We start from the raw sequence: 23,372 nt of genomic DNA on the forward strand, positions 1-23,372 counted from the left end.
TGGGTTTACTGGTTTCATTTTTCTCTGGGATGATGGGTGACGCTTTGTTGGTTTAGGTAGCAGAGAGGAACTCCTCAGACTCCCTAAATGTCATCTCCGGAACTGCGTGCAGGGCCAGGAAGTGTCTTACCAGATACGCTTGCTCCCCCAAGTGTCCAGAAGTGGTCCTCAAAGTCATTTGGATTTTTTGCTTCAGGTTTGTTCTGTGATGGAGACAGCGTTGAAGCCCCACTGTGATGAACAGCACCTTCATCAGGCTGAAGACTTCCATGGGAAGCATGAGCAGAACAGCAAGCTTTCAGGTATGTGCGAAGATAGGGATTGCTAACATTACGTTTTGTTGCTGACGTGCTTCCTCGTTGCTTCAGGAAGTCTGAAAATGGTCCTGTTGTATAAAGAATTAATGAAATTAAAACACTGGAGGTTGCTTTTAAGCTTATTCCTGCTTTCCGTGTGTTAAAAAACTTCAGCAGCAGTAGTTTGTTATAATTTGCTAGCCCTACTATTTATTTACTACAGAATATGTTGTTATAAGAGGGTACCAGAATTCCAAAAAGGCAGTCCTTGAGAAAAAAATTCTCTGACCAGACAAGTACAAAAAAAAAAAAAATTTTGCCTTTTATCACCAGCCTTATCCTTAAATTTCTTTAGATGTGTCTGTGCATAAAATACCACTGTCTTACCAGGGAGACTGCTCTGATAGAGTTCTTGTTGCTTGTTTTTGGGTCTCTTTCTGAATGTACTTCAGCCTGGACTTTCTGTACAATACTTGCTCAGTAATTGTGGATGGTCAGCCAGCTTATATATAATGGTTACTGATTTTCCTTGAAATAGATAGTCCTCTGTCAGTCCCCTGCGCATCCATGTCCCGAATTACATAGAGTAGTGCTGAAAAACATTTAATTGCCTTCCTTTGTGAATCCTTTTCATGCTAGCAAGTAAAGAAATTACTTTAAAATCTGCTCACAGAAAATGCTGGATATCATTATTATTGTACGGTGATGGTACAATGACTGTACTTTACCCAACTGGAGATTCAGGCCCCCAGCAGAGAACAGATGATGTTTGTACTGCTGTCTATCAACAAGGGCAGTCACGGACTGTTTCTGGCACTTTTCGGGATCTTTCACACAAGAAGCAGTGTGGAGTTACTAAATGTTGTCGGTGCCTGGGGGAGGCACTGCTCTGGCCTTGGATCTGCAGCCTGTGTCGCCCAGCCGTTAGTGCTGTGACAGCGTTGGATGTTGTCCAAGCAGGAACCTGAATTCCGTGTCAGACAAAACGGAGTATTTGGCAAATACTGAGGGAGCTTTTCACGACTGTTAGTGTCTACCACAGAACTGATAGATTGGCGGCATGAGACAACCCAAAGAACATCTTGACTGTTAGTACAACTCTGGTCATTTTTTTCCTAGGCTATTTTTGAAGTTATAAAATATGATTTATAGGAGAACTGATTAACCTTTTGCTTGTATTTGTTGATCAAAACAGTATCTTAAATGGATGTTAGCGGTTTTGGTGTGTAGTGTAGAGGGTGGGGGTTTTTTCATTCCTGAAACATTGCCCTTTGAAATGACTTAAAATAACTTGGAGAAGCAGAGCAAACAAAGGAAAAAAGGAAGTCAATGGATAGTAAGAGAGGCAGCAGGCTTCAGTACTCAAAAGTATTTTTAGTATCTTGGGTTTTACAAATTTTTGAAATAAAAAAAATATTACAATCAAAAGTTAGCTATAACTTGAATTACCAACTAATTTATTGAGTTTTTACCAGGAAGAGAGGGTTCTTTAGGCAGACTTCACATTTTATTGCTGTATAAAGAGAGCTAACATAGAGGGTTGGTATGCATGCCTATCTATACTTTGTTTCTAGCGTATCAGTGATATTTTGAAAATAATTCTCATTGCTTATGACTTACTGCCCTGGTAAAACATGGTACGTTTTTATGTATACACTACAATTTTTATATTTATGTTAAATTTAATTTATTATTTAGTTTTAGGATGAAAAATGTATGCACAATATTTTTCCTTCCATTTGACTTTCCAAATACCAGTTTGCGCTTACTTCTGTATAATAAAATATTCTTCACTCCTGCTTAACAGAAATTAGTCACAGCCTCTACATACTTCATAGCTTCAAAATAAGTGAATTCTTATGCAGGGTATAGAGAACACTTAAACTAGAAGGATTCATAAACTGAATGGAAAACTGCATAATTTTTTGAAATAATAACATCCTTGTCATGCCATCTAGTGATCACAGCACAAAGTGCAGCAACTTAGATGCAGAGCAGACACATTTTTTGGTGTTTACTATTTTAAGTAACATTGTGAAAGATTGCATTATTGATATTAATTTGTTATTGGTTTGGTTCTTTTTATTTTATTTTCCTACACTTTTGATTTGCATCCATGGATGTGCTTCTGTGCTTCCAGAAACAACTATTACAGTTTTTGTCTTTTATCAAATTGACATTGCAAATCTCATGAAAAATTTATCCATGAGCCCTAATCTGATGTCTTACTAACCAGAGGGCTTTTGCTCTCTCAGGAACTGCTAGGTGGCAGATAAGTAGAAAAAAAAAATTAAATGCAGCAGCTTATACGCAAGTGTGAAGAACAACAACAGTAATATCAAGTATGCAGGTGGTAATGTCAGCAGGGATAGATACCTATCTGCTGTTTTTTCCTTTGTTTATGTGAATTCACAGTCCAATGAACTGAAGTGTGATTTGTGATCTCAAATATGGATCAGATGCTGAATCAAGCAATCAAATTCCTAACTTTTTTTCTCCATTCTTTCCACAGCAGGAATAAAAAAAGATATTGAGAAACTCTATGAGGCAGTGCCACAGCTTGTAAATGTGTTCAAAATTAAGGAAAAAATTGGAGAAGGTAAATGTTTATTTTAGCTTGCTTAGACTTAAATGTCTTTTGGTATTTTTAACTTAAAGGGTATAAATCTAAGGTCTCAAGATATGCAATTTAAGCCAAATGCCTTTTTGATTTACTTCTTGGTCTCTGTAGGAATTCTAATATGTTGCTGAGCATATAGGTGCGTTAATTAGGGACATTTTCAAGGTATTTTCTTTAAAATCTGGTACATGAAAGCCTTTCAAAAAACCAGCATTCCAGTTCTGACAACTAAAAATTTTTGAGGTAGATTTGAGTAAGTAAGTTTTAACAGTCCGTGCTTTTTTTTCTTTTACATGAGAACTCTATTTCTGTGTTTTCACATATTTAACTGCTCCTCCTTAAGTTGGCTGTGTTTCCACTGAAACCCTGTGGCCAGAAGTGGAGGAGGAGACTGAAAGATTATAGCTGCTTTATTTAAAAAAAAAAAAACAACAAACTTTTTTTTCTTAAGACATACAGTATCAAATTTTAGAACATTTGTGTACACCTTCCCTTCAACAAATGCTACTGCAGATACCTTCAGTAAATGTTAGGCATGACTATAAACAGATTTTTAGGTACTTCTGAGTGTGGGGTCTCAGCACTTTTTGGGGCTTTACCTGTTTGGTCTCTGAAATGCTTTGTGACACTCCATGCTTTTAAACAAAGATGTTGGTAAGAAGTGGTATTGTTTTACAGCTGTTTTGTGATAGAATACCTGTCATGGCAGGCTAGAAGGCTAAAAGTTTTTGTCTCAAGCATCCGCCTCCAAAAAACCCATCTTCCATTCACCACGGCAATACAAAATTTCAAAACAAACTAACGAGAGTTCAGCCTATCATTAAAGAGACAGTGTAATTAAAATCTCTGGTTATGAATAGTACGATTTTGCTCTGGGAAGCAAACAATACTTTTAAACAATATTGTGTAATTCTGCAGCATTATCAGAGAACAAGCTTGAATTCAGGATTCTGTTCTGGAGTCACCTTCGTTTGAGCAGTTCTCGCCACCAAAAATAATGTCTTAGCTCAACTTGGTATCCCTTGTTGCTATAACGATTTCTACTGAATGTATGGGACTCTAGATTTTTTTTTTTTTTTTTTTAATGACTGCAAGAAGTATTTGGAGATTTTGTTGGCATTTTGATATATGTATGCACTTACAGACTGTTCAGCTAGCATGATACAAACACAATACTTAAAATGTAATCAAAAGTAAGTTGTACTGTCTGTTCATATGGAAGAATGCTTCAGCTTGTATGTTGAGATAACTCAGATCATCATGATAAATTAACCTCCTAAGAGGTATATTAGGATGTCCTTAAAATTAAATGGGTGGGTAAGTTTATCGTACAGTCTGAATACTCCCTTTCTCAAATGAGTCTTATCATATTCTGTCTATGTGGTAATGCTCTGGGCAAACAAATAGTAAAGTTACACATCATGTGAGAAGTCTTACTTTATAGATAAGGTAACAGAATTGAGAAAAATGTAGCAGTTTCTGAAGTGCTTTGAATTGTAAAGGCAGTGCTTTCCAGATTAACATTATATAGCCCACTTACATCGTAGGGAGAGAAGAGTTAGATGTCAGATGAAAGTAAGCTACCTAAACAAGAAAGCAAATCAAAGATAGGAAATTTACATTCAAAGAGCTCTGTGTCCCAGGCAAGTTAGACAGTGTTGTATTTGCATTTTTACTGACATAAAAAAACTTGTATACAAGATCACTGAATTCAGGAGCAGAATAAAGGAACTGCATTTTTCTCTTCCAGAGTCTGCGTTTGATGTAGTATCAAGTATACTACAGGACTGTGAACAGTTAGATCACTTCTGTAAAAATCTGAATTGACCTAATTAAAAATGCTGAAGAGTGTTTTTCTCCCGTCTTTATAGGCACTTTTAGTTCTGTTTACTTGGCCACAGCACAACTACAAACAGGATACGAGGAAAAAATGGCTCTGAAACACCTGATTCCAACCAGCCACCCTCTGCGAATTGCCGCTGAACTTCAGTGCCTCACAGTAGCAGGGTACATAAATAAAAAAAGGATGATTGTCATGACTAAACTGCTGAACGTCATCTCACTGTTCTGCATTTATTTTTTAAATTTGGGCACTTGGCTTGCCTTTTTTTTAACCGCAGGAGTGTATATTCGTTTTATCAAGAGCAAATAAGAAACGGAATGTCTTACCTGTAATGGATGCCCTTTTCTGCTAGTCTCAGTTTGCGGATGGTGCTGTATTTTCCATCTTGAGAAGTTCCGTGATGGATAACGAAAATTCCAGTTCTGAAATGCTTGGAAAAAATAATCTCTTCATCAGAAAATGTGGCTTTAGGAGTGAATACCTGTTGCCAGAGCATGCTGAATAGCACCTTCTTAAAGTAGTTGGTTTCATGAAGGTTAGGTCCTACACATAATTAGAGCGGTAAATACAAATGATGGCCCCACAAATAATCCGTGGAGCCCTCATTGCAAATTGCAGAACTCAAATGGAACATAGCAGTGAGAGGCAACAGCGTAACTACTGACTGCTGCCAAAATATAAATTAGATTACGAAACAAAGCCCGACTGAGCTTTTTAAGAAATAAAGGAGAATAAACATCCATCTTCTGGTTTTTATTCAGTGACATTACTTTTCTTCTAGGGGACAAGATAACGTTATGGGAGTTAAATATTGCTTTAGGAAAAATGATCATGTGGTTATTGTTATGCCATATCTGGAACATGAATCCTTCTTGGTGAGTGCCAGCCTTTTTATGTGTAGTAAAACTTTTTAATTAAAAGCAATTGCATAATTACCGTATCCAAATAATCTTTCAGGACATTTTGAATTCACTTGCCTTTGAAGAAGTGAGGGAATACATGTTTAATCTGTTCAAAGCGTTGAGGCGCATTCATCACTTCGGTATTGTTCACCGTGACGTCAAGCCCAGTAACTTCCTCTACAACAGGCGGCTAAAGGAGTAAGTCTGTCCCGGTGCCCATATTGTGATCTCCTGTGGGGATGTGGGCTTTGGTGGGGCTTTTTTTCCTTCCAGCTGTATAACATGTGCTTAAGTAATAAAGCTAAAAAAGATTATTTTTTTTTATTTGTAAAACTTCTTTCTGTGGTTGGGGATTTGTGGAGGGAAGGAATTTTTTTTTTCCACACTTAATGTAATATCTGCCTCATAGAGTGACGTACCTGAAAAAAAATGAAGATTTTACCATTGAGTGAAAGTATTACATTTTTGAGTAAGAATGAGAAGAATAAAATCAGTTGTGTTTTTGTTTTTATAGGAAAGCTAATAGTGATCTGTGGTGCATAGGCTGATATTTGTAAACTTTTTACTCATGGATAGAGTAAAACTGATACAGATAAGATAGCTGGATTTGGGCTGGTTTCACCTTACATTGAATTAATGTTTACAACTATTAGGGTTTGTTTTTTTGCCTGCAAGTTACAATATTTAAAGACTGTAAAAAGCAAGGTACTGTTTTTTTGTGAAGGTCTGAAACGGATAGAATAAGGTACTGTCTGGTGCTAGCAGTCCTGTAGTTTTGTTGTTGATATGCTATTGTGCTAGGTACAGTTGAGACACTGAGGTGCTGGAGCATGTCCAAAGAAGGGCAATGAGGCTGGTGAAGGGTTAGAGCACAAGCCTTGTGAGGAGCGGCTGAGGGAGCTGGGGTTGTGGAGTCTGGAGAAGAGGAGGCTGAGGGGAGACTTTGTTGCTCTGTACAACTATCTGAAAGGGGGTTGTGGTGAGGTGGGTGTCAGTCTCTTCTCCAAGGTAACAAGTGATAGCTTAAAAATTTGAGAAATACTGATTTTTTTAAATTTTCTTTTTTAATCTGTCAAAAGGAGTACTGTCGCTTTGCTCTTCCAGCATTTGCGTGAGCCTTAATCTCTACTTTGGATGTGGAGGCCACAGAGTCGAGTTTGTCTGAGACCCAGAGACAGCTGGATTGTCTCTGTACCGGTTGTAGCAAAATATAATTCTTTTAAAGACAGATCTGAAGTGTGAACTGATGTAGTCCTACCTGTTTTGAAGACTGAAGTAAATTCCAGTAGTTGCTTGAAGTCTGGCAAAGCTCTCAGCATTTTAGTCTTGTCTGTCTTCACTGCTGCATGTGTGCCTCTGCCCACGGGAATCCTGCAAGGGTCAAGTCACTCGTCCTTCGCTCTTGGCTGAAGGTTCGGAGCTGTAGGACTAGAAGAGCCCCAGAAAGGAGATGCTGAGAATATTTTTTCAACACTGTTGGGGAAAGTATCCACTTGAGAAGATTTTGGGAAAAGAAACAATGAAGTAAGATGGGTGTAGGGTAAAAATATTGAGGGGATAGGTAAGACGGGACAAGAGGAGGAGGAAAATAGTAGTGTGATGCTGGCAACAGTACAGATAAGCAACAGACTGAGTAAAATGTGAAAGAAAGATAAGTAAACACGTAATGAATAGTAAATTGAACTGATTGATGGTTACTTTGTGATTCCTGATTTTAAATTTGTGTCTTTCAGGTATGCCTTGGTAGATTTTGGCTTGGCGCAAGGAACCCCTGATACAAAAATTGAACTTCTCAGAACTGCCCACTCTGAAGACCATCAGGGAAGCTGCTTGCAGAACGGCCCTGCTGCAGTGGTGGGAAGCGGGGTTTCTGTCCGCGCCACGGCGCCCAGCCAGCCAGCTCCCCAGCCAGCCTCGGGGGCAGCTGGCCAGCGGCCCAGTGCCCTGTCCAAAGCGCAGGTCAAACAAGGAAGAGGAGGAAAGGTGCTCGGTCTTTTTGGTTAACAGCGTGGCGTGTTTAATGCGTGGCTTCCTCCCGCAGGGGGCGGTGCAGCACCAGCACGGCAGCGCGTGGCGGGCATCGTGCCTTCCCGTGAGCTGTCACGGGGCTGCGGGCTGCTGACCGGCAGCCTTCAGCCTTCGGAAGGGACGGGTGCTGTGCAGCTCCTCCTGCCCTGGAGGTATGCATCCACGTCTAGTCGCTCGGCTGCCTGATTAATGCAGTCCCCATGACATTGGGATTGTCTTGGGGCGCTTCTGAGGCGTGATGCGTTTTGTAAGCGTGTTTGCTGTTCTGTCTAGACCATGTTTTCTTCATCCACAGCAAACTGGTGCCTGGAAATGAGTTGCCATGCAGCTGTTCTTGTTTTATGTCACTTCACACCTCTTTTTTCGAACTGTCAGTATCCAGCTGACTGTGTGCTAGACAGGATCCTGATTGTCCCTTTCGTTGGTGTTGCAGGAGGATTCCGTGCAGCATTCTGTCCAGCGCTCTGTCTTTGGAGAGAGGAATTTCAATGTCTATAGTTCCACATACCAGGAGAACTCCAGTACAAAAGTAAGAAGTATGACTCATCAGCAAGAGCAATCTGTTACACGTTTGAAAAATTATAGAACTGGTTGTTCTGTAAGACTGGACACTGCTCCAGGATGATGTGGAACTGAAAGTTTTCGAGCAGATTATTAAGCATGTCTTGGCTGAAAGGCTCTAGGTATTTTTCATTTCTGTTTCAGTCCCTTTTGAAACTCTTAGAGAGCCAGTTATGTAGCTTGTCTCCCTAGCTGATCTTGTTTGTACGCTAGATTAATTTTTTTCCCTATACGTGTCTGTGCAACTAAGATACGCTTAGCTTGTGAAACTTTTTTTTTTATTTTGCAGTTATCTGGCAGAAGCCAGAGAGAAAACTTGGAAGAAATGTTTTTCTGTACTTGTAATTAGTATTTAATATAACAAGAAGGGAAACCCCAACTAAATTAGAGAGTTTGGCCAACAATCATGATCTTGTAGAGTTAGAGCTAGTGCCTGTGTGTTGCTGTGGCATTTCATACACGTGGTTTTTATTCTCATGTTGAACCAAAAGAATTCTTGAAATGTTATACTAACTTGAAAAATACTTGTCTTGCAGCTTCAGAATATCCAACGTATATTGGTTTTTAGTAAACACTGAAAAATGTTTTCTGAAGGGGAGGAAATCACAATATTTAGAAAGCTCCAGTGTCTGTTTTATAGATGTTGTGATATCGTTAGAAACGTTTGCTGTCTTCTGTTCTAAAAATTGCAGCTTCTTGCTGATGAGTTCCCATTCAGTCTTAGTGTTTTAGGAACTGGCCTTTCTATGTGTAAAGGGAAGCTTCTTAAATATGTCACCTTCTCTAAAATATTTACATTGCAGCTCATAAAACAATCGAAGATCATAGATGTTTCATCTAGGAAGTTAGTAACAAAGAAGAAGATTATTTCTACCAAAACAGTGAGCAATGGGGCAGCCAGGAAGGCTGCCAGTGGTTGTCCCTCAAACCTGATCTGTGACTGTTACGCAACAGATAGAGTTTGCAGTGTTTGCCTTTCAAGGTAATTTGCTTTGATAATGTTGTAAAATTGTCTGCTATCCTGTCAAGGAAGGTCAGAAACTTAGATTTACTAGACAGCTGATTTAGTAGGTGAAAGATATCATTTGATCTGTGCAACCCTTAAAACACTGACTGTGCTCTTTTTAAACAAGAACAGTTCATGGAATAATTGGTTCAACTGCTGTCTGCAGCAAGAGAGATTCACTGTTAATGTTTTCTTGTTGTTGTATTTAGTTACCTATGTGTGTTGTAGAAAATTGCTTGAGTGAATTACAACACTTAGAGCTCTAAGACTTAGATGTATTGTCGTACATGAATCTGTCATTACTAGTTGTCTAATAGGCCTAAATCATGCCAACAGTTTGGATTCTGGAAATCATGAAATGCAGAATAAAAAGGAAACATAGCTGGTTTGTATTTGTTCATTTAAAAAATAATGTTTAAGCTTTAATAATATACAGGTTTGTGAATCTTCCTAACTCTGTTCAACTCCATCCCTCTGCAGTTAGTTTTGGTTATGATCTGCTATGGCCTTTCATCCACACATTAAGAAACACAGATTCATGCAGAGAATTCTGCTTACTAGACATAGCCATGAAACTGTGGCATCCCTTTCTTCCCAGACTGTTAAAATACGATGATACCAACTTCATTTCTGATGCATGAAACATGAGGAATTTGCCACGCTCAAAAGAGAAGTGTCCCGTAGAAGGAAGGCACTTTAAGCCATACAAGAAAGCTCTGGAAAGTTTTGGGTTTTTTGTTTTAACAATGATAAACTTACACCTTTTAGTTAATCTAACAGAAAGTAAATTCTTGTCAACACTCAGAAATAATGAACCTTAGTTTGGTGTGGGCTAATACAGAGCCAGAGCATCCACAGTCAACAATCTAGTGCATTTTTTGCCTTTGGTTAGTTAGTCTCAGCGTTAAAGTTTCCTGTGAAGACAACCCTCTAGCAAAAATGATGCTGCTGTTGAATGAAACTAAAAAAAGGTCATTGTGAGTGAAGTATGGAATAAGCATTTCTGTGGTATTGCCTTATGCTAAATAATATGATATAAATACAATAATATCATAGATAATATAATAAGGCTATTATCTTATGCAACATAATAGTTTCATGCTAGATAATTGTAAGATGCTTCAAACTTCTACACAACTTGAATAAGGTAGGGTTAGGCTGTTTACACATCTTACACAAGTATATTCTAAAAATAATATTTAGCATTATTATAATTAAAACTTATTTATCAACTTTTACATTCTAAACATGTTTGTCTCTTACTACAAGGTGTCAGCAAGTTGCTCCCAGGGCAGGAACACCTGGATTCCGAGCACCCGAAGTACTAACAAAGTGCCCCACTCAGACCACAGGTACTGCCCAACAGACTGACTCCAGTGCCTTTCTTCACCTTTTGACCTGTCTCATTTATGCTTATTATGTTGTCTTGTTTTATGGGAGGGGTTTTGTTTACATGTGAAATTCATCTTACCATCCCTTCCAACACTTATCAAGCATTTCCTGATTTTTGTAATTAAAAGTGTATTATTCAGAGTAAGAATAAGTTAGGAATATTATTCCTGTGTTTGAAACTTGAATACATCTTAATTCTTTTGAGGGGTAATGCCGTATGCAGGAGCTGAATAAAATGGGTTATAAAAGCAAACAAAGCTGTAATTTTTATCAAATTTAATGGCTTATTGGCTTATTTATTCAAGTAAAATTTTGAATAAGTCTTGGGGAGGGGACATACTTTAGACTTTTCTAGACAGATTGTCACATATAGTTTGCTCTCACAGCAGGCATAGTTAATGGTGTAATTGCAAAGGTGTTTTAGAAGGTGTTGGTTAATACTTTTACCAGATTTTTTCCTTTTTGCTAGTGCTTTGCATAGCTGGTCTGTAAAGGCTATAATTTTTTTCTTAACTCAATTTTTAATTTCTCAGGGTTAAAAACTATCAGGTTGATAAGTTTCACTAGTCTGGGTCAATATCAGAGCAGAGCAGAGGGATGGTTCATACATCAGCTGATGCAAGTAGGATGGGAGAGGTTGTGCCTACCTGGAGAATGGAGGACCAATAAAAGAAAGTTGCCTGTTTAAACATTTGGTGTATGACCAGGAGTTCTGGCTTATGAAAAAGGGGGATAAATACAAATGTCATCAAAAATTTGATTTAAAATTACAGGTTTTAGCCACTTTTTTTGCTGAATATCTTTTGAGAAAATTGTCAATTTTCAGTAAAGTGTGTATACATACTCAGAATAGACTTAATAATTTGATCAGCTTATTCTTAGACAGGTTAATGTTATTTGAAACAACATCTGTGCTGCGGGTATGACTGGGATTTCAAGAGGAATGGCAGCATGTTTGGAGTTACTGTGCCTGCGTGGTAACAGCCAGCTTTATGGGCTAGAAGACATCCAGAAATCCAGGACAAGTTTAGACAATCTCTGAATCTGTCTAGACAGAATTTAGGCAGAAGGAAGACATACCTAGGAAATCTTGGACACATGCTAGTGTTAAATATGCTTTCAGACAGTTTTCTGTTCTCTAGGGTAATGGAGAGCAGGATTACAGAAAATATGGGTAAATCTGGAAACCGCTGGGTGTGGCACAGACAGCCCTAAAAGTACTGAGTCAGTGGTGCCGAGCTCCTGTAGTATGTCAACAAAGGCCTTAATTAGATCTGGGTAGACTAATACTAATATTTATGAGATTATGTTGTGTTTGAACTAACAAATCTTCTCATCCACTTCCATCTGGGACTGCTGTAGTCACCTCCTTGTATTCCTGCCAGTCTTACTACTAGTTCTGGCCTCTGTGCTGAGACCAAGTCACCAGCTGGATCCAGCTGACTCCAGAGCTGCCTTACTGCATCCGACCCAGGTTCACAGCGCAGGGAATACAAACTAAACTCCCAAGCTGATGTTATACAGGTCCAGTTACACTTTAACTTGGTTTGTCCCCCTGCTCCCAAAAGCATAGAAAGGAAATCATGATTTTGATGTCATTGCACGGGATCTTGCAGTCTGCTGGTGATCCCAGCTCTACCAGAGTTGTAGGGCCAGGATTTACTATCTATTCAGATATATAATGTCTATTAATTTCAGCAAGAGATAAGTAATTAAGCATCTTTAAAGGTCTTGACCTTGATGACTCCAGCTTTTCCCAACCACATACTCGGGGTAATGCACACCACCTGAAACAGACAGTATGATCTTTTCAGCAGTGATACAGTAATAGTAAAACTTTTTTACAGGAAGAAGATACAAAATTTTTCCACTGTAAATTGTGCCACATGATTAACTTGGATTTTTATTTTTTTAATAAGAGACTCAAAATCATCTGATTTTGCAACTGAAGTAAACTTAATACTCTTTTTTTCATCCAAAGCCCTGTGCTAACAGTGTTTCTAACTAAAATGCCCACATTATTTACTGCCTATTTTACTACTTATTTTTTTGAAGAGAAGTAGAGTAACTATGGCTTTATTTTCCCAACTGTTAATTTTTGTCTTTAGAATCCTTCAAGCTCTCTCCTTCACTTTTGTTGCCATCTCAAAATGTGCACCTTAGTGAGCCAAAAAATTATGGCAGACAGGTATTCTCATTACTTCCAGTATTAAAGTTTCCATCATGCTTTGGCATCTATCCGCAGAGTACTCTCTGTACTCTTCGTAACACAATGAAAGTGATGAATAACTTCTAACTGTTACAGTTCTTGAACTGGCTATCTTGTCAAGTGATTTCATATTCGAGAGGAACAAAGGTCATGGTAAGATACATTTTTTCATTACTGCCTAACTGTGGCAGTCTCAGTCCCAGAAAAATTCAGATTCGCATTCATTTGTGAATTATTTTTTATTTATGATCTTTATATAAGGTTTGTTTCATATGCAATAAGCTTAAATAAGTATCAAAAAGGCCAATTTTTCGCTGCCTCTCATTTCCCCCAAGTAAAACAACCTCAAGCACTGTTTTGGTACATTTTAAGTTTAGCAAGTTAATGGAATTACTGATATGAAAAATTCTAAGGAAAAGCTTAAACACTGCCCCTGCATCCAAGCAGGAAATTATTTTTCTATTTAATTATAGTAATTTCCACTGTTTGCTGAAGTGTTATCTATGACTGAAGTCAGTAAGCAATTTGGAACATAACTTTTTCTGATAGAAACTTTTCAGGTCATCATTTCTTTTTAAACAAAGTTGTGATTTTGTTTGTGATGAAATTGTGAGTTTAGTTATTACTAAATTTGCTTTCAATTGCAGCAATTGACATGTGGTCTGCAGGAATTGTATTCCTTTCTCTGCTCAGTGGACGGTATCCATTTTACAAAGCAAGTGATGATTTAACTGCTTTGGCACAAATCATGACAGTTCGTGGATCCAGGGAAACCATTCAGGCTGCTAAAACTTTTGGTATGCAAACCTTCATTATGGGGAAAAGGGGAAAATGTATGCTTGGCCTACTATTTAATGCAGTGACGTACAAGCTGTGATTTTTTTTTTTTTTTTTTAATACATATAAAAATATAGTTTTAGGTTTGGGAGTCATTTTGGAGGTAAATCACACTTTTTGCATGCAAAATACTGAAAGCACTAGTCTATATATACAGTGTTTTAAGAAAGTTTTGTATTTTTCTATCTCTTATAATTTGTATATGGGGTACTTCATGTCATAGGTTTCCCAACCTGTCTACTGCCTTTCACCAAGTCAGGGCCACTTGAGGTGAAATATGCCAACTAAATGTTTTCTACTGTCATTGGGTTAGAATTCCTGAGGCAGTGTTTCTATTCCTGCAAAATTTGAACTGGAGGCTTAAGTCAATATGACTTAATATTTAGCTGATGTAAACCTTGCTTCCCCTCAACCCCCTTCAGAAAGGCTAGTTAAAAAAAACCCTCAAAACAAAAAACAACCAAGGGACAGCCTGTTTAAACAACCAAACCCACCATCAACACACAACACAACCCTAAAATAACCATTCTCCTGTTTGCAAGCCAAATGCTGCAGCACCTGCTACCTGGAAGTGTAACTGACAGCGATTTTTATTCTCCAGACAGAGGTGTAAAAATCAGGGTATCTTAAGTTTCTTCAGTTCTGTTGAAATGACAGTGAAATGCAAAAAGATGGTGTGTGGGGTGGATGACAACCTGTCACTATGTAACTTCACAAACAAACCCCAACAGCTTTGTTCTGAGCAGGACTGAGGTGATTATTCTTCTGACTTGTTGGGGCTATTGCCGTGAAACATGGCTGCTTTGGAGGAGTAGGAGGGTTGGGTTTGGTTTCTTGGTAGGTTGGTGGTTGGGGGGTTTTTTGTAATGCTGGTTACACTTCAAGACATGAAGTTTCTCTGAAACAAACTTAGAAGTTACAGTTGCATAGGAAGTATAATAAAATGTCACTCACTGTAAAATTTTTTTCTAGGTAAATCAGTTCTGTGTACCCAAGTTGTCCCAGCACAAAACTTAAGAACCCTCTGTGAGAAACTGAGAGGAACAAACAGCAGCTGCAAGAGATCCCAGGGTGAAGTGCCCAGCAGGTCTGTAAATGACTCGGCTTTACCAGTTGCAGTAGACAAACCGTGTGCTCCCGAGACACTCGGAAAACAAACTCAGCACTTAGAGAGCTTTCAGGGAGGTGATGGTGCTTTGGAAATGAAGGCAACAGACATGAAAGGATGGGATCAGGTTCCTGATGAAGCATACGACCTACTTGATAAGCTACTAGACTTAAACCCTGCAACAAGAATAACTGCCAAAGAGGCTTTGCTGCATCCTTTTTTTAAAGACATGAGACTCTAAGAAGATACCATATTGTTTTATTGCCTTCATACGTTTTATATGGAAATGAGGTACTGAGGTAGTTTTACCTTGTTGCCCTCAACATTTACGCTCATTGAAATACCATCACACTGTGCACAGAACTACTGAAATTGTCTTGTACAGTTGGACTGCAAATGTAAGTTTACCTCAAGAAATGCTTGCAGATATAAAAATTATATAAACATCATTAACATGGTCTTATCCTAAGACATTTCTGAGGGGTTACTGCTATGCATACCTGTTCTCCGAGAAAGTTAACTGTGATCACAAACTACAAAGAAAGAGTTTCACAGCTCTATGCTTAATTCTCGAGACATTCCCTTAAAATTTACAAATTTGCCTTAAGGTATGACTGAAAGAAGAAAGTGCTTGAGAGACCTTTTTCTGTACCTGCATATCTCTACTTTGTGCACGATTTGTACGTGGGGGACTGAAAATGGAACAAAGTGTGGTAATTTTGTTCAGACTATTTTCAGAGAAGGGTATTGCTCTGGGAGTGTTGCTAGAGGAGGGGCCAGGTGCTGGACGTTAGATCATCAAAAGAAAAGCGTAACTGTTTTAAAAGTACATTTTTATTCCTGTCTGGTCTTTCCTACTTTGGCAATAGTGATAAATGCAGTTACCCATTTTGCATAGCCCATGTTTCCTCAGTGCCACGGGTAACTGTCAATATTCAGTGACTACTGCCTTCAGAATGTCTCGTGCGACATGCATTGGGTTTGATTTAAAGAATGCCTCTTAAATAAAGGATTTGTTTTTATAACTTCAGAAGATTGTCTAGAGATCCTTCTATCAAAACTAGTCAGGTAAGGTTTTCCTGTGGGTTGTTTCTGTTCAGGAAGAACTATGCACGTTTGTTTCCTGCATAAATTCCTCAGTGATAGAAAACACTTTTCAGATAGCTCTAGTGTATATGAGGGTCATAGTGGAAGGATCTTAATTATCAAGGAAGCTATTGTCTGATCCTAAGTAGGAAAAACAACCTAAATAACCTCTAACCCCGTACATACAATGTGCAAATTAAGTTACATTATGTTCAGCAGAAGTTACTCTAAAACCCTTGATAATTCTGGAGACTGAACCTTAATACAGTGTTTTTTCATGTACATTTCTTGAAATGCTAACAGAGATGTTGCTGTAAGAGGTTACAAGCCATTCTGAGAAAAGACTGCTGCTTTGATAACTTTTGTATAAGCCTTCTCATGTGCGCTGGTGGTTATGATAGTGCAAAGGTCCTGACCGGGGCTGGGGCTGAAGAGACGTTATTTCAATGTATTCAAAATCTTGAATACATAGAAAGTGATGGTAATGTTGCTCTGTTCCTGGCATCAGCTGTTAGAGAAAAATATTTGCACATGTCAGAATACTGATTGCAGAAAATCTTGAAACTCAAAACACCCTGGGGCCCAGGTCTTAGTAATTTTTGCTGTTTATATAATTTCAACACAGCACGTCACTGAGAAATTATCTAAAGGAACTGTGGCCAAATTTGGCAAGCAATGCTGTCTGCCAGTGTCTGCAGATGTATTGTTTCCTCCTACGTTCACTCATGCTGTCTATGGTCTTGTGAGAGCACTAGCTGACAACAAGCAAAAATATGTCAGCTATCTGTTGCGAATGTTTCTTAACGACTTCAGCTTTTTAAGCTTTCCTGCTGCCACGGCGTTGAGCAGCTCCTTGCAGCAGGCACTACAACAATTAACCACTGCATACGTTTAATGGGCAAAAAGGGAAAATCATTGCTAATGGTGTTTTTTTACGAAAATATTAAGGGGTAAGTAAAATTCTGTAAGGAACAATTCTAAGCTCAGTATATTCCATAACAAGCTAGAAGAAAGCACTGTTACTCCTTTTTCCAGATAGCTATTTATTTAAAACCTGGAGAGTTTTCTTTCAGGGGAAGGATAAAGTGAAAAGAAAAACGTGTTTGAATGAGCATATGCTTACAAAGTACTTTTTGCAGCACTCTACAAAAGAATGGAAGCCAGAAGTAAAATGTTAAATGCACTGGGCTCTCAATGGAGAGAGAGAAGAAAAGAAAAAAAAAAAAAAGGAGGGAGAAAAAAAATTAAAATTAAGGGAAACTGCAAGAAAACACTAGAGGTGAACAGTGGTTGCCACTGAGTTTTCTGCTTCTCTCTCCTGTGGTTCTAAGCATGTCTCAAAGGCAAACGTAAGAGCCAAGTACCAATATTCCTTTAGAGTTTAGTTACATGATTTGAGTTGTTTATAAACTGAATGTAAATCTCCTACCATGAGAGCGGCAATTAAAAGAAACTGTGCACAGAAGTTACATTGCTGGAACACGTGTTCTGCGGTCCTGAGGCCGCAGCTGGATTACTGTTAAGTTCTGGACACCGTGCTCTGACAAGGGTATTAATAAATTGGAAAGAAACCAAAAACAGCAGCAAAAAGCAGTATGGACTTGGAAAGATGAAGAGAAATGTATACCTAGAATCCCAAGAGCAGAATGCGGGGAGGAAATCTAAATACATCTGTGTATCTAGCCTAGGGAAGACTAGCTTATTCTCAATATTAAGCCAGGCTAGGTGAGGCAGTTGTGGCATGTGTTAAATTTATGATGGCTTTCCCAGTTGTAAATGATAATTAGGAAACAGGAGGGCATCTCACTAAGAGTGCCTGAGGAAACACTTGCAAAACAGCAACAAAGTTTTTCTGGATAATACTGATAGTGTTAGAATTTCATTTTTCCCTTATTATCTATTCTGTCACTTTTGAGATTGAACTTCATGAAGTGTTCATGTAAAGCAAAATACTACATGGGTAAGAAAATAAATGGGACATCAGTATTCCATCTAAGAATATTCAGTATCCCTATTTTATGTATTTGCCATATCTAGAGTTTACATATTCTCTGCTCTCCTGAAAATAAAAGCAAGGTGGAACCAATACACGGCCAAGACTTCCTGTGCAGGTGCAAGAGGCTTCCCCAGATCCCTGAGTGGGCTCTTGAGGCCACCAGTGTGATGGGATCCTGAAGCATTTCTGTAACTGCCCAACAACCAGCCACGTTCCTATGGGCAGGAGCTGTGCTGGACCTTAAGGCAGAACATGAAGGAGATTTTCATTGCAGGGTGCCTCTGGCATGGGTAATCGAACAATCGGTGCATTGTGGGTTTTGCAGGAATGAAACACCCATCAAACTCATGGTGGGCTTTGTAATCTGTTCTGGCTACAGTGAAACATCTTATTTTGGATATGACTGCCAAGCAAAAAAATACTTCCTTCACAAAGAGTATTTATTTTCCCAGCATCTTTCTATTACATTCTACGAGTCAGCAAAATACAAAGAAAAAGGAAAACAAAATCTTCAGAGCTTGCCTCAAATATTTGTTGGTGATGAAGAGGTGTGTTTCTCTTCTGAACTAGATGACAGCTGTAAGGAAAGTGTTTGCATTTAGCAGGGCACACCTGAAATTTTCCTACATCCTGAGGGCAGAGCGCATAAGAAAACAGAAGTCAAAAACCCCCAGTTTTCTCGCCTTTGTTCCATTTATCACCATCTTGCAAAGGCACTTTGGCTATGGGGAGAAAATGATGAACCACTGAAGGCACTTAATGCAACGACAGCATTTTGAAGAAAATTAATATTTAATGGCTTCATGAATTTCTATTCTATGATGAAACAGTATGTCTTGATTGGTAGGCTTACAGCAAGGACAGTTCTCTGAGACATTACTCAAGCTGTGTTCTTGCTGCAGTGTAGTTGTAAATGGGTCTTTTGAGGGTTGGGGTTTTTTGTATGTTTGTTTTTTGAAAGCATATAGTGAATTTTTCTACTAATGTAGCCATGGCATGTTCACCTCAAATTCCTCTTGAACTTCTCCCAGAAAACGGAACATGTGCCAGGTCAGTGGCAGCACATACATGGTTTATAAGCCCTTCTGCTGCTGCCTTCCTGGCTGGCCAGTTCAAGGGGTAGAAAATATTTAAACTGGAAGCCTGCACACAGGGGGTGGAAGTTGGATAGTCCCTTTGATCAGATGCTCACGAAGGCCAGCACACAGTTGTGTTACTCTGGTAACAAAAATTTTCTGGTACCACTGGGGTGAGGGTCCAGGAAATGGGGTATTTTGCATCAGGAAGGTACAGTGTAACCCAGGTAACCGAGGGTTTTTAAACGTGCTTGTTGGATACTTAATTCTGCCTCTCCATGACGCAGCCCATTTTAGTTTCATGTGCTTTGACTCTGCAAGAATATTATCCCTATACAATGTTGTATTGTATCATGTTAAAAACAAACCACTATAAGCATTCCTGAGTATCCCCAGAGTATTGTTTATTCCATTTCTGGAGACTTAAATCTTCCTGTGGGGATATGTGGGTTGTTTTTGTTACATGTTATTTGCTTTCTTGCATAATATTCTTCTATGGTTTTCAGAAAAGTCAAATTTTAATCTAAGCCGTAATTATACCTTTATTTCAAAAATACTAGTGCCAAGAAGCTTTTTACCTAAGGTATCCATTTGATCCATTTCTTTTATATGGCATAAGCAAATTGCACATAACAAATCATGCATAATTAATTTTTACTTCTTAACGTGAAGAGATAGGGATGTAGCCTAGCAATTGGAATATTTGAAGAAAATTAACTTCTTGTGATGAAAGGTTATATAATTTGCTTTAATGAATGCCACAGGTCATGTCTAGCAGCCGGCAGCTCATTGATAAAAGCTCTCTCATACTTTCCATTCCTGTTTCCTCTTACCACCTCTCCCCCAAAAATCCTACCAGAGGATCAGATTCCTGCACTCTGTGTTGCCGTAATGTATTTGTCTTTAATGATTCGTCTGCTGCTTTGAACGTTACTGTGCATTATGTGCAAACCACCAATTATTTCCATTTCCAGTTGTCCTATGAGTCCTCTCTTAAGTCGTGCTTCTGTTCTACTGTCCACTTGCTTGTTTCAGAGATCTCGGTTCCCTTATCACAACCCCTCACTTGGACTTGGCAGCGTAGGTAAGAAATTCTAGAATTCTCTGTAGCATTTCATTTTTTGTGTCTGTAGTCGTATCTGATCTGGGAATGCCAATCTGAAATGAAAGAGGAAGTCTACCTTCTGCTGGAATCCCCGCTACCTGTCTGCACACCTGTCTGTCCTACACTGGGGGCAAGTGCTGAAGTGAGACAGTAAGACTGAACTTGGAGGACGCAGAATGCTACAGCCAGACTTTTTCTTGCTTCCATAAACAAATCAACATCTTTTTCCTCCACCAAATTTGTACTCGGCTATAAAATTTGATTCAAAGTTGCTTTCAGAACTCCCTCACAAAGTATTTGTGCCTCCTGATTGCCAGCCCACTCCCGTGGGCTGCCCTAGCTACTTGTGGGGCTCCTTCCATACCCCAGAAGCGAGGGGAGAATGATACCCAACTGACTGCAGCAGGGTACGAGCTCAGATCAGGGATCGTGTTTTTTCCTTGAGCACTTTTTTTTTTAATAGATTGAACCAGGGGAGTTAACCCTGGAGGATCCGCCACAGCACAGACCTGTCCTGCAGGCAGCCCAGAGCCAAGCACTCCCCGCCTGCTGGGATCCCGCAAGTGCATCACCTGGCATGTGTTTTCCATTGCGGGTCTGCTGCAACTAGCTCTGTAGAGTCATGTTCGTTACAGTTGCTACATGAAAAAAACAGTATGTAGATTGAATTTATTGGTATTTACTCCAGTTGTCTTTATAAAAATCACAGTATTCTGCAGTATTCACTTAGAGGCAGTCCGTTCTGGGAGGGGAGAGAGGTTCAAGTTACCTCCTGATTACTATGCTTTTTGTTTGCTAAAAATCAATTATTCGATTAATTTTATGTCAAAAGTCAAAATTGATTTGATTTAGATGTGGTAAATCTCCTAACAGCCAGCAAAACGAGGACTGCAGAATCTCTGGTAAATTACTTCGGACATGGATGCAAATATCCTGGATCTACACTGCTCCAGAACTGCATTCCCTGGCCTTCTTTCAGAGCTTAGAAAATGAGACTTAATCTAGGGCTTTTCCTTGAAACATTCCCATGAAGATTCATCACCTACAAATTTCACACTGTTTCTAGCCATTTTACATCGTAATGAATTTGGTAGGGCATTACCATGCCACTTCAGCTGCTTGCTGCCGAACTGCACAGCACCTGCTCTCCCACCACCTTTCGGACTACGCACTGATCCTTGGAGACGGAGGTATAGTCTGGACATGCTTCACTCTGCCTATGGCCTCCCACTAAAATCTGAGGTAAAAAATTAAAATTACCAAACAAACCAATTTTTTTTCAAGTGGTGACTGACCATAATCACAGTTCGTGAGATGGTATTCATAGAATCATAGGTTGGAAAAGACTGCCGAGATCAAGTTCAGCTGTCACCCCAACACCACCATGCCTGCTAAACCATATCCCAAAGTGCCACATCTACACGGTTTTTGAACAACTCCAGGGATGGGGACTCCACCACCTCCCTGGGCAGCCTGTTCCAATGCCTGACCACTCTTTCAGTAAAGAAATTTTTCCTAATATCCAATCTAAACCTACTCTGACTCAACTTGAGGCCATTGCCTCTTGTCCTATTGCTGGTTACCTGGGAGAAGAGAACAACACCCACCTCACTACAACCTCCTTTCAGGTAGTTGTAGAGAGCAGTAAGCTCCCCCCTCAGGCTCCTCCAGACTAAACAGCCCCAGTTTTGTTCTGTCATGCACTAATTATTCAGAAGAGGCAGCCATACTGCCGTGCTTACAACTTTAACCCTGTAACACTCGTATATCAGGGCCATGAAATGCTGAGACATACTGCACATTTACATTGTAGCTACAACATCTACATGTCAGTTGTAAGTGCCTCAGTACATGCTAAGCCTTGGCACGCAAACCTGAAAATTATATTTACCACGCAACTTCCAAACATTAAGGTCACTCATCCGTATCGCTAGCATCAGCCAGAGCGAGATGCTGACTTGCCGCGTTCAAGGCCGCCTCGGAGCACCGGGGGAGGGAGGCAGTCAGGGCTGGGGTTTGGCCGAGCCCATGTTCCCCGGGTGAACCCCGCAGGGCGGTTTGTCTCTTCCCCTGCAACCAGCCGGACTTTGGAAAGCGATTCCTCCCCCGGGCGTCACTGGGAAGCACGAGAACGGCTTCTGTGACCACTCGGGCGACGTTAAGGCAGAGGTCAGAGGAAAAATGCCGGTGCCACACGCGGCACGGCGGCGGGCGGCAGGGCGGGAGCGCGGCCCCGGCCCCGGGATGAGCGCCGCCAGCCCAGCGCCGGGCTGCGGGGGGCTGAGGGAGAGAGGGGGGTTCAGCCCCAGGGCGGGAGGAGCCGCCCGGCCGCCCCCGCCCGCCTCCCGCCGCACGGCCCGCCGCACGCCGCCGGCCGCGGCCCTCCCCTTCTCCTGCCGCTGGTCTTTCCCAGTTTGCGCAGCCGACAAACAGAGGGTGATGGACGGCGTTTGAAGGGCCGCAGCTTGTGTGTCGGGAGGAACGGAGCTGGGTACGGCAGCACGGGGTTTTTCCCCTATCAAAACAGCCAAAGAACTGAAAGATGGATGCTGCCAGATCCCAGTAAATTCCAGTTCCCATCAACAAACTGTAACACGTCGTTACCATCCCCCCAGTCTGATGGAGGGAGATCTTCCTGTCCGTTTGCACCCCTGCACTGGGTTGACTTTTCTTCTTGAGCTGCTCCACATAGTTAACAGAAACGTCCCATTTGTTGTTCAGCTTTATTTCCCTCAGTTCAAAAATGAGTCTTTCCAATAACAATAAGCAAAAGGTGTGTCGTGTCCGTCCCCCCCCCCCTTCTCCCCACTTAGACTTCTACATGCTCCTTCCCAGAAATGAGTTTATCAAACCTGTAACACGCAGTTAACACCAGGCCCAAGCGCAGGGACCCCTGACAACTCCTCCAAACCTGGCTGGTGAGCGAGGAGTCAGCAGAGCCCTCCGAGCCGAGTGCCTTGCTGGGGTGAGCAAAGCAGCTGCTGCCGCTGCCTGGGGAAGGATGCTCAACCAGCAGCCTGCAGGCTGGTGCCACGCTGCCAGCAGCTCTGCGGCTGTCACATCAGTGTCAGGGCGAGGATATAATTTCCTCCAAGCATTTCCTCAAAGGATTCTCTTTGACCCTGCCATCATAAGAGCTAAGACAACCGAGATTTTAATTCAGAACTCTATTATAGAAGAATATATAGAATATACGTACACAGATGGCTAATAACCAGCATGAGTACAGAAAGACTCAGGATAGGCAAAAACCATAAGAAAGTAGGTTAGATGGAAACGCGCAGGAGAAGCAGCAACAAAATGAAAT

At 40.2% G+C, this 23,372-nt stretch overlaps 1 protein-coding gene across 1 annotated transcript; it reads left to right on the plus strand.

Annotated features, from left to right (window-relative positions):
* Positions 1-208: 208 nt before the first annotated feature.
* Positions 209-15,147, plus strand: CDC7 (cell division cycle 7). Its single transcript, XM_075424073.1, has 11 exons — positions 209-302; positions 2,812-2,895; positions 4,788-4,923; positions 5,541-5,634; positions 5,717-5,859; positions 7,395-7,644; positions 8,123-8,218; positions 9,054-9,232; positions 10,526-10,608; positions 13,505-13,654; positions 14,667-15,147. The coding sequence occupies exons 1-11, from the start codon at positions 209-211 to the stop codon at positions 15,041-15,043; spliced, it is 1,686 nt and encodes a 561-aa protein (XP_075280188.1). The 3' UTR covers positions 15,044-15,147.
* The last annotated feature ends 8,225 nt before the right edge of the window (positions 15,148-23,372 follow it).

The sequence above is a fragment of the Opisthocomus hoazin genome, chromosome 6 (assembly GCF_030867145.1).
Source record: "Opisthocomus hoazin isolate bOpiHoa1 chromosome 6, bOpiHoa1.hap1, whole genome shotgun sequence".
Classification (NCBI taxonomy): Eukaryota; Metazoa; Chordata; class Aves; order Opisthocomiformes; family Opisthocomidae; genus Opisthocomus; species Opisthocomus hoazin.

Excerpts from the sequence above, each read along its gene's own strand:
- CDC7 (XM_075424073.1), top strand. The coding sequence starts at position 209 with ATGGAGACAGCGTTGAAGCCCCACTGTGATGAACAGCACCTTCATCAG. Across the intron at positions 5,860-7,394 it reads TACAACAGGCGGCTAAAGGA|GTATGCCTTGGTAGATTTTG; the intron begins GTAAGTCTGTCC and ends TGTGTCTTTCAG. Across the intron at positions 13,655-14,666 it reads TCAGGCTGCTAAAACTTTTG|GTAAATCAGTTCTGTGTACC; the intron begins GTATGCAAACCT and ends ATTTTTTTCTAG.